Source organism: Eschrichtius robustus, chromosome 1, assembly GCF_028021215.1.
Source record: "Eschrichtius robustus isolate mEscRob2 chromosome 1, mEscRob2.pri, whole genome shotgun sequence".
Lineage (NCBI taxonomy): Eukaryota > Metazoa > Chordata > Mammalia > Artiodactyla > Eschrichtiidae > Eschrichtius > Eschrichtius robustus.
In genome coordinates this window covers 135,581,903-135,598,699 of record NC_090824.1, presented here as the reverse complement: position 1 = coordinate 135,598,699, position 16,797 = coordinate 135,581,903, and the positions used below count along the sequence as shown (strand labels likewise).

General features: G+C 39.2%; 1 protein-coding gene across 5 annotated transcripts in view; it reads left to right on the top strand.

Moving 5' to 3' along the window:
- The window catches only part of SIN3A (SIN3 transcription regulator family member A), a 71,382-nt gene that overhangs the window by 49,755 nt on the left and 4,830 nt on the right, over nt 1–16,797 (top strand). For all 5 annotated transcript variants that reach the window (XM_068556034.1, XM_068556041.1, XM_068556018.1 and 2 more), the window contains exons 17-19: nt 1,165–1,338; nt 11,883–11,975; nt 13,211–13,305. In XM_068556034.1, the coding sequence (XP_068412135.1) occupies nt 1,165–1,338; nt 11,883–11,975; nt 13,211–13,305 (362 nt within the window). The remainder of the gene's footprint in view (nt 1–1,164; nt 1,339–11,882; nt 11,976–13,210; nt 13,306–16,797) is intronic.

Sequence of the window (16,797 nt, the reverse complement as noted above, 5' to 3'; positions counted from 1 at the left end):
CATCTCCAGTTGCTGGCCTTTCTGCCACCATCAGGTCACTCACTCTTCTGACCTTGCACCTTGTCCATTTATCTACAAATACACATACTTGTCATTTAAGAGTTTTTTAAATGTTAAAAATAAGTAGTTGTCATAGTTACTAGCACTTCAAAAAGAGTGTATCTTCCTAAAAATAGAATGGCTTAGTGGTTATGAGAATTTTAAAGTAAAATAGACAAATTGATACTGCAATTAACATTTTGCTTTCTTGTATCTGTTTTTCACATTCTCTGGCATTTTAATGGGTAAAGTTTCATTTGAGAGAATTTTTATTTCACAGTAGATACATCGTCATGACCTATGAGAATAGAATCTCTGAAAGATTCAACTTTCTAGTCATCAGATAGTTTAATAAGATAGCTGCAGAAGTTACCAGTAGTCAGTCGTGATTGACCTGTGTTGAAAATGAGTTAATTTACCTACAATTTTAAATACTTTTATTATCAGATGTGGAAAAATAGGGGGTGTGTTAGAAAGAATATTAGTCCTAACTCACCTCCTTCAGCTGAGCACCCATGACAGATTAATTCAGTAACAACTTCCTCGATGCCTATTGAGTTTCAGACTTTGTACCAGGGCTGTGAATGTAGACATGAATCTTGCTTTCATGGTTCTTCAAAGTCCCTCTCCTCACCTTAGCACACAAGAGTTTTCTTATCTAACATGTAAATTTGTCTCATATATCAATATAATAGGGCACCCTTCTCCAGCCTGCTTCCCAGGGTAGTTGTGTGGATCAACTGAGAATACGTGTGAAAGGAAATTGTAAATGGTAAAGAAGTGCCATAAAATTAGGAAGCCATGGACATTTTCGTTCATGTAAAAAAAATTTTTTTAACTTCCTTAGAACTTTAAATAAGCAGCACATTAACCTGAGTTGCTTATGGTTTTGCTTTTAAATATATATGAACATTTTATTCATGGACCAGAGATATGGTTGAAAATTTTGGCTTGGTTATTCTCCAAGAAAATAAGATAGTGGTTTTGTATGATTAATGTTCTAGAATTATCAACCAGAAAAACCTTTTTGAGCTGAGTGATTGGAACCACCAAAGGAAGGCTGAGTGTATGACAGGGAGAACTATATTTTTGGTTCCCTGACGACTTGCCTTTGCTTGATTCCAGCTGCAGCACATCGTGAGTGATGAGATCTGTGTACAAGTGACTGACCTGTACCTGGCAGAAAACAATAATGGGGCCACTGGAGGCCAGCTGAACACGCAGACCTCAAGGAGCCTCCTGGAGTCAACATATCAGAGGAAGGCTGAGCAGCTCATGTCAGATGAGAATTGCTTTAAGGTGAGAGGTACTCAGGTAGTCAGGGACCATGCTGACGACAGTGTGAGCTGTTGGAGCTCTCTCCACCAGAAGTCAAAGCCATACCAGGGTACTTTGACCCAGTGATTCCACTCCTAGACCGCCTTGGAGAGCCTGTGAACTCACTGGAAGAATTGCAAAAAACATGGAAAAGTAAAGTCTCTTGTGGGTAGTCTGTTTCTTGCCTTTAGAAAAAATTAACTCTTACATATGATTTTTATAATTTTGTATTCTGCTGCTTCTTCTCTGAACATTTTTTTGGGTATTAAATGCTTTGTAAATATTATTATTTAAAAGTGTAATCCATGATCGTTGTAGAAAAGATAGGAAATGCAGAGAAAAGAAAACTAGTCACCTACAGTTCTTCCCAGAAATAATCATTGATGGCATTTCTAAACTTTTCTATACTTGTATATATTTTGAAAAAGATTATACTGGGCAAAATGTTCTGGAACTTATTTCGCTCAATTAGCAACACCTCTGGGTCTTCAGTATCTTCTTATGACTATTTGCTATTTAATTTTATAGAAAATTACGCCTGTCTAGTTGGACATTTAGGTTGTTTCCGGTTTTCCACCATTATAATAGCTAATTAGAAAAGCCAATAGCTGGAAACAGTCTAGGTGTCCCACCCTTTACGGGAATGGTTAATGGCAGCCTATTGTGTGAATGCTGGATGGCATATTTTGCAGCTCTTAAAAGTTACTTATAAATGATAAAAATACTGAAACAAATAAAGGACACAAAATTATGTGTGTTATGATTGCATCTATGTAATAAACGTGTATAGTTGAACAAAGCCTGTATGTATTAATGTAAGGACAGGTTTAGGTGGCCCAGAATAAGGTTTGTAGTTGGCCTAGCAGAGAGCTAAGCTAAATAAAAGTTTGACCTTGGTGGGCATGGTCCATGTACTTTAATGATCTGACCCTCAAATTGTTCACTTAGTTGTCTGCTTCTACTTTCAGCTGTTTCTTTAATTTCTGATCTATCACCTGTACTGTTGGCTTAATTTAGAATCAAAGACCTGGAAACGAGTTTTCTAGTTCAGTCACAGATCTAATGTTCTACTGTCCGAGGACTTTCCCACTACAGAAGAGATTTCCTAAGCCTTTCAGAGTTTTTTTGTTTGTTTGTTTTTGTTTTTGTTTTTGTTTTTAAATTTTTATTTATTTATTATTTTTAGCTGTGTTGGGTCTTCGTTTCTGCACGAGGGCTTTCTCTAGTTGCGGCGAATGGGGGCCACTCTTCATTACGGTGCGCGGGCCTCTCACTATCGTGGCCTCTCTTGTTGTGGAGCACAGGCTCCCGACGCGCAGGCTCAGTAGTTGTGGCTCACGGGCCAAGTTGCTCCGTGGCATGTGGGATCCTCCCAGACCAGGGCTCGAACCCATGTCCCCTGCATTGGCAGGCAGACTCTCAACCACTGCGCCACCAGGGAAGCCCCCCTTTCAGAGTTTTAAATCTATAAATGTTTATTATGAGTTTAGTGGGTGTTTACTTTCATGGTGGACGGAATTATCACCCCCACCTACAGTGAGTTAACAGTGTATTAAATTGTGTGGTGAGGGCCTATGAAGGAATGGGTAGACTCATCCTGTAGATAAGAAGAGTTGTCAGAATAGCAGAGGGAATAGCAGGAACAGAAGGCTTGGTAACCAGGAAAATTGTGTCATCACAGTGACCTTTTTCTTAAAAATGTTTACATAGAGAAAAAAAGTCCATAGTATTAGCATTAAGCTAAGGATAAGCAGGCCTTCATATCCCCTGCCCAGTCCCACCTCCCGCCTCCTCTCCCTTCATTTTTTTTCTGTGCATATTCTACAGTGTTTTTTAAAAATCAGGCATGTTTAGCTCTCTGTATATCCATTCAGACCCTTTTCTGTGCATTTGCATATATCGACACATATGTTTATGTAGAAATAAATGATTAGATTTAGATTGGATTAGATAGCGTATTTTACATCTTGCTTTTTTTTTTTTTTTTTTTTTTTTTACTTAATATGTCTTAGAATTTGCTCTGTTTTGGTTTATATAGATCCAGCTCATTTTTTCAACTGCTGTGTCATACATAATAGTATGAATGTACCATAGTTTTTTGGGGGTTTTTTTGTTTGTTTTTGGGGTTTTTTTTGGCCATGCCACATGGCCTGTGGGATATTAGTTCCCCCACCAGGGATGGAACCCAGCCCCCAGCAGTGAAAGCGCCAAGTCCTTAACCACTGGACTGCCGGGGAATTCCCTGTACCATAGTTTTTTAAAAAATCATTGCCTTATGGGTAAATGTTTTAAACTATTTCCATTTTTTACTATCTCAAATAGTGCTTCATTGAACTGCATTTTGTTGTATTTGTATGCTTGCGTGCATGTGGTAGTGTTTGTTTAGGGTAGAGGCAGAGAAATGAAATTACTGGGTTAAATGGTATGCATATTTTAAAATTTAAACTTTAATGGATATTCCCATTTCGCTCTCCAAAGTGACTGGCTATACCAGTGTGCACTTTTTTTTTTTTTTGGGTTTTTTTAAAAATAGACTTTATATTTTAGAACAGTTTTAGGTGCACCGCAAAATGGAGCAAGAGGTACAGAGATTTCTTATACACTCCCTGCCCCCACACACGCACAGCCTCTCCCACTGTCAACATCCAGCCCCAGAGTGGTACATTTGTAGAATCAATGAACCTACATTGACACATCATCATCACCCACAGTCTGTGGTTTACATTAGGGTTCACTCTTGGTGCTGTGCACTATGGGTTTTGACAAATGCATAATGACAGGTATCAACCATTATAGTGCTGTACCTAATAGTTGCACTAACCCCAAAATCCTCTGCCTATTCATCCCTCCCTCCCCCTAACCTCTGGCAACCACTGATCTTTTCTAGTTGTGGCGAGCGGGGGCTACTGTTCGTTGCAGTGTGTGGGCTTCTCATTGCAGGGGCTTCTCTTGTTGCAGAGCATGGGCTCCAGGTGTGCAGGCTTCAGTAGTTGTGTCACGTGGGCTGAATAGTTGTGGCTCGCGGGCTCTAGAGCGCAGGCTCAGTAGTTGTGGCGCACGGGCTCAGTTGCTCTGCGGCATGTGGGATCTTCCCAGACTGGGGATCGAACCTGTGTCCCCAGCATTGGCAGGTGGATTCTTTTTTTTTAATGAATCCTAGATATTTATTCACATCTGCATTAGTTTGCTAGGGCTACCATAACAAAATCACAGACAGGGTGGCTTAAACAACGGAAATTCATTTTTTCACAGTTCTGGAGGCTAGAAGTCCAAGATCATAGTGTTGACAGGTTTGGTTTCTCTTTTTCTTTTTTTTTTTTTTTTTTAGTTGTTTTGTTTGTTTCTTTTTTTTACACTGCAGGTTCTTATTAGGCATCAATTTTATACAGATCAGTGTATACATGTCAATCCCAATCGCCCAATTCAGCACAACACCATCCCCACCCCACCGCAGTTTTCCCCCCTTGGTGTCCATATGTCCATTCTCTACATCTGTGTCTCAACTTCTGCCCTGCACACCGGCTCATCTGTACCATTTTTCTAGGTTCCACATACATGCATTAATATACGATATTTGTTTTTCTCTTTCTGACTTACTTCACTCTGTATGACAGTCTCTAGATCCATCCACTTCTCAACAAATGACTCAATTTCGTTCCTTTTTATGGCTGAGTAATATTCCATTGTATATATGTACCACAACTTCTTTATCCATTCGTCTGTTGATGGGCATTTAGGTTGCTTCCATGACCTGGCTATTGTAAATAGTGCTGCAATGAACATTTGGGTGCATGTGTCTTTTTGAATTACGGTTTTCTCTGGGTATATGCCCAGTAGTGGGATTGCTGGGTCATATGGTAATTCTATTTTTAGTTTTTTAAGGAACCTCCGTATTGTTCTCCATAGTGGCTGTATCAATTTACATTCCCACCAACAGTGCAAGAGGGTTCCCTTTTCTCCACACCCTCTCCAGCATTTGTTGTTTGTAGATTTTCTGATGATGCCCATTCTAACTGGTGTGAGGTGATACCTCATTGTAGTTTTGATTTGCATTTCTCTAGTAATTAGTGATGTTAAGCATCTTTTCATGTGCTTTGTGGCCGTCTGTATGTCTTTGGAGAAATGTCTATTTAGGTCTTCTGCCCATTTTTGGATTGGGGTGTTTGTTTCTTTAATATTGAGCTGAATGAGCTGTTTATATATTTTGGAGATTAATCCTTTGTCCGTTGATTCGTTTGCAAATATTTTCTCCCATTCTGAGGGTTGTCTTTTCGTCTTGTTTATGGTTTCCTTTGCTGTGCAAAAGCTTTTAAGTTTCATTAGGTCCCATTTGTTTATTTTTGTTTTTATTTCCATTACTCTAGGAGGTGGATCAAAAAAGATCTTGCTGTGATTTATGTCAAAGAGTGTTCTTCCTATGTTTTCCTCTAAGAGTTTTATAGTGTCCAGTCTTACATTTAGGTCTCGAATCCATTTTGAGTTTATTTTTGTGTATGGTGTTAGGGAGTATTCCAATTTCATTCTTTTACATGTAGCTGTCCAGTTTTCCCAGCACCACTTATTGAAGAGACTGTCTTTTCTCCATTGTATATCTTTGCCTCCTTTGTCATAGATTAGTTGACCATAGGTGCGTGGGTTTATCTCTGGGCTTTCTATCTTGTTCCGTTGATCTATGTTTCTGTTTTTGTGCCAGTACCATATTGTCTTGATTACTGTAGCTTTGTAGTACAGTCTGAAGTCAGGGAGTCTGATTCCTCCAGCTCCGTTTTTTTCCCTCAAGACTGCTTTGGCTATTCGGGGTCTTTTGTGTCTCCATACAAATTTTAAGATGATTTGTTCTAGTTCCGTAAAAACCGCCATTGGTAATTTGATAGGGATTGCATTGAATCTGTAGATTGCTTTGGGTAGTATAGTCATTTTCACAATGTTGATTCTTCCAATCCAAGAACATGGTATATCTCTCCATCTGTTGGTATCATCTTTAATTTCTTTCATCAGTGTCTTATAGTTTTCTGCATACAGGTCTTTTGTCTCCCTAGGTAGGTTTATTCCTAGGTATTTTATTCTTTTTGTTGCAATGGTAAATGGGAGTGTTTCCATAATTTCTCTTTCAGATTCTTCATCATTAGTGTATAGGAATGCAAGAGATTTCTGTGCATTAATTTTGTATCCTGCAACTTTACCATATTCATTAATTAGCTCTAGCAGTTTTCTGGTGGCAGTTTTAGGATTCTCTATGTATAATATCATGTCATCGCAAACAGTGACAGTTTTACTTCTTCTTTTCCAATTTGTATTCCTTTTATTTCTTTTTCTTCTCTGATTGCCGTGGCTAGGACTTCCAGAACTATGTTGAATAATAGTGATGAGAGTGGACATCCTTGTCTCGTTCCTGATCTTAGAGGAAATGCTTTCAGTTTTTCACCATTGAGAATGATGTTTGCTGTGGGTTTGTCATATATGGCCTTTATTATGTTGAGGTAGGTTCCCTCTATGCCCACTTTCTGGAGAGTTTTTATCAGAAATGGGTGTTGAGTTTTGTCAAAAGCTTTTTCTGCATCAATTGAGATGATCATATGGTTTTTCTTCTTCAATTTGTTAATATGGTGTATCACATTGATTGATTTGCGTATATTGAAGAATCCTTGCATCCCTGGGATAAATCCCACTTGATCGTGGTGTATGATCCTTTTAATGTGTTGTTGGATTCTGTTTGCTAGTATTTTGTTGAGGATTTTTGCATCTATATTCATCAGTGATATTGGTCTGTAATTTTCTTTCTTTGTAGTGTCTTTGTCTGCTTTTGGTATCAGGGTGATGGTGGCCTCATAGAATGAGTTTGGGAGTGTTCCTTCCTCTGCAATTTTTTGGAAGAGTTTGAGAAGGATGGGTGTTAGCTCTTCTCTAAATGTTTGATAGAATTCACCTGTGAAGCCATCTGGTCCTGGACTTTTGTTTGTTGGAAGATTTTTAATCACAGTTTCAATTTCATTGCTTGTGATTGGTCTGTTCATATTTTCTGTTTCTTCCTGGTTCAGTCTTGGAAGGTTATACCTTTCTAAGAATTTGTCCATTTCTTCCAGGTTGTCCATTTTATTGGCATAAAGTTGCTTGTAGTAGTCTCTTAGGATGCTTTGTATTTCTGCGGTGTCTGTTGTAACTTCTCCTTTTTCATTTCTGATTTTATTGATTTGAGTCCTCTCCCTCTTTTTCTTGATGAGTCTGGCTAATGGCTTATCAATTTTGTTTATCTTCTCAAAGAACCAGCTTTTAGTTTTATTGATCTTTGCTGTTGTTTTCTTTGTCTCTATTTCATTTATTTCTGCTCTGATCTTTATGATTTCTTCCCTTCTGCTAACTTTGGGTTTTGTTTGTTCTTCTTTCTCTAGTTGCTTTAGGTGTAAGGTTAGATTGTTTACTTGAGATTCTTCTTGTTTCTTTAGGTAGGCTTGTATAGCTATAAACTTCCCTCTTAGAACTGCTTTTGCTGCATCCCATAGGTTTTGGGTCATCGTGTTTTCATTGTCATTTGTCTCTAGGTATTTTTTGATTTCCTCTTTGATTTCTTCAGTGATCTCTTGGTTATTTAGTAACGTATTGTTTAGCCTCCATGTGTTTGTGGTTTTTACGTTTCTTTCCCTGTAATTCATTTCTAATCTCATAGCATTGTGGTCAGAAAAGATGCTTGATATGATTTCAATTTTCTTAAATTTACTGAGGCTTGATTTGTGACCCAAGATGTGATCTATCCTGGAGAATGTTCTGTGCGCACTTGAGAAGAAAGTGTAATCTGCTGTTTTTGGATGGAATGTCCTGTAAATATCAATTAAATCTATCTGGTCTATTGTGTCATTTAAAGCTTCTGTTTCCTTATTTATTTTCATTTTGGATGATCTGTCCATTGGTGTAAGTGAGGTGTTAAAGTCCCCCACTATTATTGTGTTACTGTCAATTTCTTCTTTTATAGCTGTTAGCAGTTGCCTTATGTATTGAGGTGCTCCTATGTTGGGTGCATATATATTTATAATTGTTATATCTTCCTCTTGGATTGATCCCTTGATCATTATGTAGTGTCCTTCTTTGTCTCTTGTAACATTCTTTACTTTAAAGTCTGTTTTATCTGATATGAGTATAGCTACTCCAGCTTTCTTTTGATTTCCATTTGCATGGAATATCTTTTTCCATCCCCTCACTTTCAGTCTGTATGTGTCCCTAGGTCTAAAGTGGGTCTCTTGTAGACAGCATATATATGGGTCTTGTTTTTGTATCCATTCAGCAAGCCTGTGTCTTTTGGTTGGAGCATTTAAACCATTCACGTTTAAGGTAATTATCGATATGTATGTTCCTATGACCATTTTCTTAATTGTTTTGGGTTTGTTTTTGTAGGTCCTTTTCTTCTCTTGTGTTTCCCACTTAGAGAAGTTCCTTTAGCATTTGTTGTAGAGCTGGTTTGGTGGTGCTGAATTCTCTTAGCTTTTGCTTGTCTGTAAAGCTTTTGATTTCTCCATCAAATCTGAATGAGATCCTTGACGGGTAGAGTAATCTTGGTTGTAGGTTCTTCCCTTTCATCACTTTAAGTATATCATGCCACTCCCTTCTGGCTTGCAGAGTTTCTGCTGAGAAATCAGCTGTTAACCTTATGGGAGTTCCCTTGTATGTTATTTGTCGTTTTTCCCTTGCTGCTTTCAATAAATTTTCTTTGTCTTTAATTTTTGCCACTTTGATTACTATGTGTCTCGGCGTGTTTCTCCTTGGGTTTATTCTGTATGGGACTCTCTGCGCTTCCTGGACTTGGGTGGCTATTTCCTTTCCCATGTTAGGGAAGTTTTCGACTATAATCTCTTCAAATATTTTCTCTGGCCCTTTCTCTCTCTCTTCTCCTTCTGGGACCCCTATAATGCGAATGTTGTTGCGTTTAATGTTGTCCCAGAGGTCTCTTAGGCTGTCTTCATTTCTTCTCATTCTTTTTTCTTTAGTCTGTTCCGCAGCAGTGAATTCCACCATTCTGTCTTCCAGGTCACTTATCCGTTCTTCTGCCTCAGTTATTCTGCTATTGATTCCTTCTAGTGTAGTTTTCATTTCAGTTATTGTATTGTTCATCTCTGTTTCTTTGTTCTTTAATTCTTCTAGGTCTTTGTTAAACATTTCTTGCATCTTCTCGATCTTTGCCTCCATTCTTTTTCCGAGGTCCTGGATCATCTTCACTATGATTATTCTGAATTCTTTTTCTGGAAGATTGCCTATCTCCACTTCATTTAGTTGTTTTTCTGGGGTTTTTTCTTGTTCCTTCATCTGATATATAGCCCTCTGTCTTTTCATCTTGTCTGTCTTTCTGTAACTGTGGGTTTTGGTCCACAAGCTGCAGGATTGTAGTTTTTCTTGCTTCTGCTGTCTGTCCTCTGGTGGTTGAGGCTATCTAAGAGGCTTGATGGGAGGCTCTGGTGGTGGGTAGACCAGTGTGCACTTTGATAAGCGCATTTATTTCCCCATTCTTAGTCAACACTTAGTATTATCAAACTTATTTTTGGCAATTAGATGATTAGAAAAATATTTTAATTCACATTTCCCTGTTTGCTGCTGTCTCCTATTTTTCTCTTCTGTGTATGGCCTACTCGTATCCTTCACCTTTTGCGGGGGAGAGGGGTTGTAGTTCTTTTTATGTACTTTTTCCAATATGATTTTCTTTGTCATGATTTCTCTGAAATCAATTGGTCTTCCCCTATGTCCTGTCCTTCAGTGCTCAGCTGAGTGTCACTTCAGTGAAGTGAAATCTTTCTCATCTCACTGAGGGGGAATAACATATTGCGCATGTTTCTAGAATAGTACCTTTGTAGTTATTTTGTTGTAATGTAAATACAGCTATTTGTATCCCTTTTCCTTCACTAAATTGAGCTTCTCCAAGCTAGAAACCATGTTCTCTTCTGCGTGTGCCTCTGCCTAATAAATAGCAAACATTCAGTGACTATGTGTTAGTTGAATGAAGCCTAGGAGATTGGCAGAGGAGCCATGGAGAGGAGGTGGGGGTGTCCAAATGGTAGAGGATCTTCACAGCCATACTAAGGAAAAGGTATGAATTTTGTTGTGGTTGGCGAACAGCGAAGCATTTTTAAGAACTAAATATTCCACTGGATTTGAGCTTTCAGGAAGATTAGTAACGCTGAGTAAGGAGGAGGGGAGGAATCAGAGTCATGTTTACAACTGGAGGCAGTTACCAAATTTGGGTGATGGACGTGGGCAGTCTAATAATAAAGCTAGTCAAGACTTGGAGAGTGGTTGCAGAGGTCAGAGAGTTGGGGTGAACACATGGTAAAGGACCTAACAAGACAGGTGTCAGACAGGCGAGGAGCCTGCTGGGATGAAATTGAGCTCAGTTTTAGGCATGTAGAGGAGACTATCTTCTCAATATTACTTTGAAGAGTGGTTTCTTTACAGCAGTGGGACAAATCTCGACACTCTAGGTCATTCATCCTAAATCCAGGGGGTTTAGCAAACTCCTAGGAGCAGTTTTTTTCAAATCTGTTTTGGAAGTAACTATGTTTGTATGTGTGTGTGTTATGTTCTTGTTACTTTTTAAATTTTACTAGCAAATAGGAATTTTTAAAGCTTCTCCAGAAGAACTGTGAACCAGAACTGGTTTCTGGTCCTGTTTGCTTACTGACTAGCTGTGTGGCCTTGAGAAATCAGAACTTTCTGAATTTTAGGTTTTTCCCTATGTAAAATGAAGAATGTTGAAATAAATGATTCTCAAGCTTTCTTCTAATCGCTGATCTTCACCATGTGATTCCAATAGTGATCTGGTCTGCAGCGAGCCCTTAGGATAAGGGCATTGAGAATCCTGGGATTCCAAAAAGAGAGATCTGTGTGTCATCACCATTTGATACTTCTTTTGTGCAAAATGTGACTTGGTTTTGCCTCTCTCAGTGTACTGCTTTTAAATATGAATTTTTAAAAAAATCACACAAATAGTATTAGCAGAACTCAATTTCAAATATGATTGGTACCATTGCAACAGATCACTTCTTATGTTGATGCTTTGTGTTCCTTACCTCATGGTATGTGTGATTTCTTGGGTAGTCTTTATTGTGGTGGAAATGTGATTGCTGTTTTCTGTTTGATGTTTTCCATTTCACTTTGGTATGAGAAGTTTCCTTTTTTTTTTAAACACTGTAGACTTGTTTACATCTTTGTATCAAGTCCCATAAATGGGATTATCAAGTGAAATGGCATTGACATTTTATGGTTCTGACTTTTGAGCACTCTTTCTGATATTGATTACTGTTTTAGCTAATTCAAGAAGTAAGAAACATGAAATGGTGCTTCTTGCTCTAACATTTCGTTTTGCTGGTAGCAAGATGGGACCTTTGCCTTTTTATCACCTGCTAAGCTTTTGAGTTATCTTCCTCATCTCTTAAATTGGAGCAAAAGTTTTTTTATAACTTTATTGCCTCCCCACCTCTCAACCCTTGAGAATCTAGTTACAGCTTTGGAGATGATCTTTTGTTTACATTCAGGTTTCTTATTTGCAGCTTATGTTCATTCAGAGCCAAGGCCAGGTTCAGTTGACCATCGAGCTTTTGGACACGGAAGAGGAGAACTCGGATGACCCTGTAGAAGCAGAGGTACGGATGAGTATACTGGAGAAACTGGGGAGGGTATGTCTTGTTCTGAGAGTCTGCCCAGTGAGTGTCTTCTAGAAGCCCAGCCAGCGTTAGCCTGTTTAAGGGTCAGGACCTGATGCTTAAGTACAGGTCATTTCAGCCATGTCTTCAGCTGAAGAGAAGGACTGCCTGGTGGTAAGATATTTAGGATTGATGGCAGTCTCATCTAGCTTTCAGGAAATCCCTCTCCTCTGAGGAAATCTCATGGTTGGCAGCTTTCTTGTTTTTCTCCTAAAGCACAAGAAACAACAAATTAGGTGCCATCTGCCCAGTATCATCTTGACCCTTTGTGTCATGTTTACTTTTTATTGGGATAGATGGAGCCAGGAGTTCTCAACCCCACGGGGTAGACAGAGTGAGTTGGTTATCATAGCTGGGTCTAGCAGGTAATATTAATGAGAAATGCAAGCCACATGTATGTATGATGCTGAGGGCATATGGAGGGGTGGAGACTGTTGTTTTATGGGAATATTGGCTCATGGTTGCCAAATCTTAAATTTTTTTTAAAAGAGATGCCAGAAATTTAGATTTTGGTGTGAAAGATTCTGATTTTCAAACATTTGTCACTATACACTTTGTTCTTTAACAAAACCCTCTGTAGGGAAATAAAACTTGTCAGTGAGCCAGCTTCTAACCATTTATGACTTCTGGTAACTGTTAAGTATCTCAGAGAAACTTTAGGTTTTGTATTCTCACAGATTTTTTTAAGCTGTGTTTTTGTTTTTTGTTTTTTTTTTTTAATTTTATTTATTTATTTATGGCTGTGTTGGATCTTCGTTTCTGTGCAAGGGCTTTCTCCAGTTGCGGCAAGCGGGGGCCACTCTTCATCGCGGTATGCGGGCCTCTCACTATTGCAGCCTCTCCTGTTGCGGAGCACAGGCTCCAGACGGGCAGGCTCAGTAATTGTGGCTCATGGGCCCATTTGCTCCGCGGCATGTGGGATCTTCCCGGACCAGGGCTCGAACCCGTGTCCCCTGCACTGGCAGGCAGATTCCCAACCACTGCGCCACCAGGGAAGCCCTAAGCTGTGTTTTAATACCAAGTAACAAGCATGTCATTATGGAAAGAGATTTTTTTGATCTTGAATTTAAGTATTTCAGACATTTTAGTCATAGAATTTGCTAGACAACCTGATGAGGTTGGAGTTCAGTTTTTGTGCTCTCTCCCCCACCCCCATTTTGTGTTTACAATCCCAGCGCTGGTCAGACTATGTGGAGCGATACATGAATTCTGATACTACCTCTCCTGAGCTTCGTGAGCATCTGGCACGGAAACCAGTATTTCTCCCACGGTGAGTGAACCAAGTCCTGTATCGGCAGCATAACACTTACGCACAGTCCAGGAACGAGGAGTTAGATGACTTTCAGTTTCTTGGTTTTCACTTATTCTGTCGTTCTGTCTACTGAGGATGCTAATTCAGGGTTTGTATGGTTTTTACACCATGAGCTTACCTGGAGCATGTGCCAAAGCATCAGGGAGGTAAGAGTTTTAGGAGTCAGTAGTAACTTCCCTTTAGGAATGTGTGTCAGAGTCTCCAAGGTTTGATGATTCTCTTGGAGGACTCAAGGACTCAGCATGTAGGCATACCCACAGTGATGGTTTACTGTAGCGAAAGGATACAAAGCTACATCAGCAAAGGGAGAAGGTGCCTGTGACAAAATCAGAGGACGCCAGGCGCAAGCTTCTAAGGGTCTGTGACTTCCACTGGAGGCACAAGGACACTTTTCATTCCTCCAGCAGCAAACTATGACAATATGTTTGAGATGCTGCCTACCAGAGAAGCTCATTGGAGACTTGGTCCTGGGGGTTTTATTGGGTGCTAGTCCTGCAGGCACCCTCTGCCTAGCTTGTACCAAAATTCCAGACTTCCAGAAGGAAAGCAGGTTTTCAGCATAAACCATTTATTTTGTACAAGCAGTTTAGGTACAGTGAGGCACTCTTATCATTCAGGGAATGGGGGAAACTCTCCCAAAATCCAAGATCCCAGAACCCAGCCAAGGGACAACCTTGTAAGCAGGGTTTTCAAAGGATAGCAGTCTTAGGCCTGCTATGTTAACTCTCTTCAAGGAATTTTAAAAATTTCCTCCCCATATATGGGCAAATTGTATGCTGGACCTCTATCTGAGGATGAAAACAGAGTTTCAGAAGTAGAAAATAGGTTTTGCTGTAGTAGATTGGCTTTCTTCCTTCCCCAAATTTTGCAAATTGAAATCTCATGTCTTACATTCCCAGAAAGGTATTATCCCAGTATTATTAGACTTAGTCCTAACTGGAACATGGAAAGGGGTGTGAACAGAAGGGCCCTGCCAGCTTCTTCCATTCAGTGAGTCATTTAACAGACTTCAAGCAGCTGCTCTGTGCCAGGCCCCTTTCTCAACAAAACAGGTTTAGTCTCCATGCTTTTTTAAAAAAAAATTATTTTATTTATTTATTTTTGGCTGCGTTGGGTCTTTGTTGCTACGCACGGGCTTTCTCTAGTTGCGGCGAGCGGGGGGCTGCTCTTCGTTGTGGTGCGTGGGCTTCTCATTGCAGTGGCTTCTCTTGTTGTGGAGCACGGGCTCTAGGCACGTGGGCTTCAGTAGTTGTGGCACGCAGGCTCAGTAGTTGTGGCTTGCGGGCTCTGGAGCGCAGGCTCAGTAGTTGTGGCGCACGGGCTTAGCTGCTCTGCAGCATGTGGGATCTTCCCGGGCCAGGGCTCGAACCTGTGTCCCCTGCATTGGCAGGCGGATTCTTAACCACTGCGCCACCAGGGAAGTCCCTCCATGCTTATGGAACAGTACAAATAAACATAACATTGTATATTTCTCACCAGATTGGCAAAATTCTTAAAAAGATTTGTAATCTGTGTTATGGAGGGTGTGGGGAAGAGGGGAGGCACTTTGATATACTGTGGGGGGAAATATTGATACAATCATTCCAGGATCAGGGCAGTTAAAATGTATAGGACCTTTACCCTGCCTGGAACTTTCATTTTTAATAATTTGCTGTACAGCTATTACAGCTGAGGTTCTTTCTCAGTCTTTTTGTCTTTGAGACCCCTTACAGTCTTAGAGATTGAATACACCAAAAAACTTTTGTTTATGTGGATTATATCTAGTAATATTTACCACATTAGAAATTAAAACTGAAAAATGTTTACTATGTTTGTGAATTCATTAAAAACAATGCTAAATGCATTCTGTGTTATCATAAGTAATATTTTAATGAAAAGCTACTTCAAAACAACAAATTAGTGAAGAGTGGCATTGCTTTACATTTTTGTAAATCTGTTTCATGTCTGGCTTAATAGAAGAACAGCTGGATTCTCATATCTGCTTCTGTATTCATTCTGCTGCACTATTTTGTTTCGTCAAAATATGTGAAGAAAATCTGGCCTTACTGAAAAATGTAGCTGAGAAAAGTAGTATTTCCATATCCTTTCAAGATAATTGTGGATATTCTTTGATATGACAGCAGAACTGTCCAGTAGTAGTTTCTTAAAGGTTAGTTGCAGTATCAGTGAACTTTTCATGTGGTTATGTCAAAATCCATTGGTTTATCTTGTACTTTGAATTTTTTTCATGCATGGTTTTATAACTTCATGCAGTTGGTTATTTGGAAAATGTTAGTTCACTAAGTTACGCAGACCTACCAAATGTTGACACGTCTTCATTTTACGTATTCCCACCCCCCACCTAGCTCCCCCCAGAAAAACACCACATTTATTAATATTGCCGTTGACCTCATCAGTCACATCTTTAAGTAGTGGGAAGTTGTCACACCTCATGCTGGCCAATACCAGTTTACCAAAATTCAAAGTTTTACTTGAAAGCTTAAATTTTATCATTGGCAACAAATGTGCTCAGTTGTTTTCCTTGAAGTACCAGTCTCCCTTGTTCATTTTTGAGAAAATATTTGCCAAATACCCCAGATTGGCTAGTCAGCTATTCTTTCAGGTAAAAATGGTGAACCATTTGCAGCTCAAGCAGTGCTCAAGTGCTTTCCTTCATGAATCCCATTGTACTTTGGCACACAAAGGTACTTTATGTTTAGTTCCCATTTCATCACCCAGTATATTAAAAAGATGTGAACTAAGGGTCTGGGATTTATCAGTAATAAGAAATGTTACTGTTTCATTAAGGACATTCTTAAGTCAGACCAGCTTTCCTTTTTGAATTGCCAGTGTGTGGCCAGAGAAGAGTACAAAGATATCTAAGGACAGCTTGGTGCCATCACCAATTTGTTTTTTTTTTTAGTAGTCACTATTATTTTTGCACTGCCAATGCTAATGTTAATACTGTTTTGGTTTTTTTTTAAGAAAGAAAGAAAGACAAATAATGTTTTAGTATTATTATAATAGTAGTTTTGATCTTACAACTTCCTAAAAAGCATCGTGGGTGCCCCCAGTAGTCCTTGGACCAAAGAACTGCTGTCCTATGGAAATATATATACACAAAGATATTCAATGAAGCAATGTTTTTAATAGCAAAGTGTAGGAAACAGTAGAATTGTCTAGCTGACAACCTTTCTCTGCTTGTGTTGGAGGGAATTAAGCCTGCCAAGGCATCCACTGATGTGAATTACCTTCTTTCCTAGATGTGTAGAATAGCACTAGTTATGTACCATCTGTGGGAGAATTGAAAAAAATAGACATTTAAGTAATTTTCTGTGCTCTGTGGTTCAGATGAAGAACTTGATTAATTCCTGTTAAGGAATTGTTCAGTTAAGACACATTCCTCTGTAGCGGTTAAAGAGAATGACACAAATCTATGCGTAGTGAAATGAAAAAATCTTCATGACATTA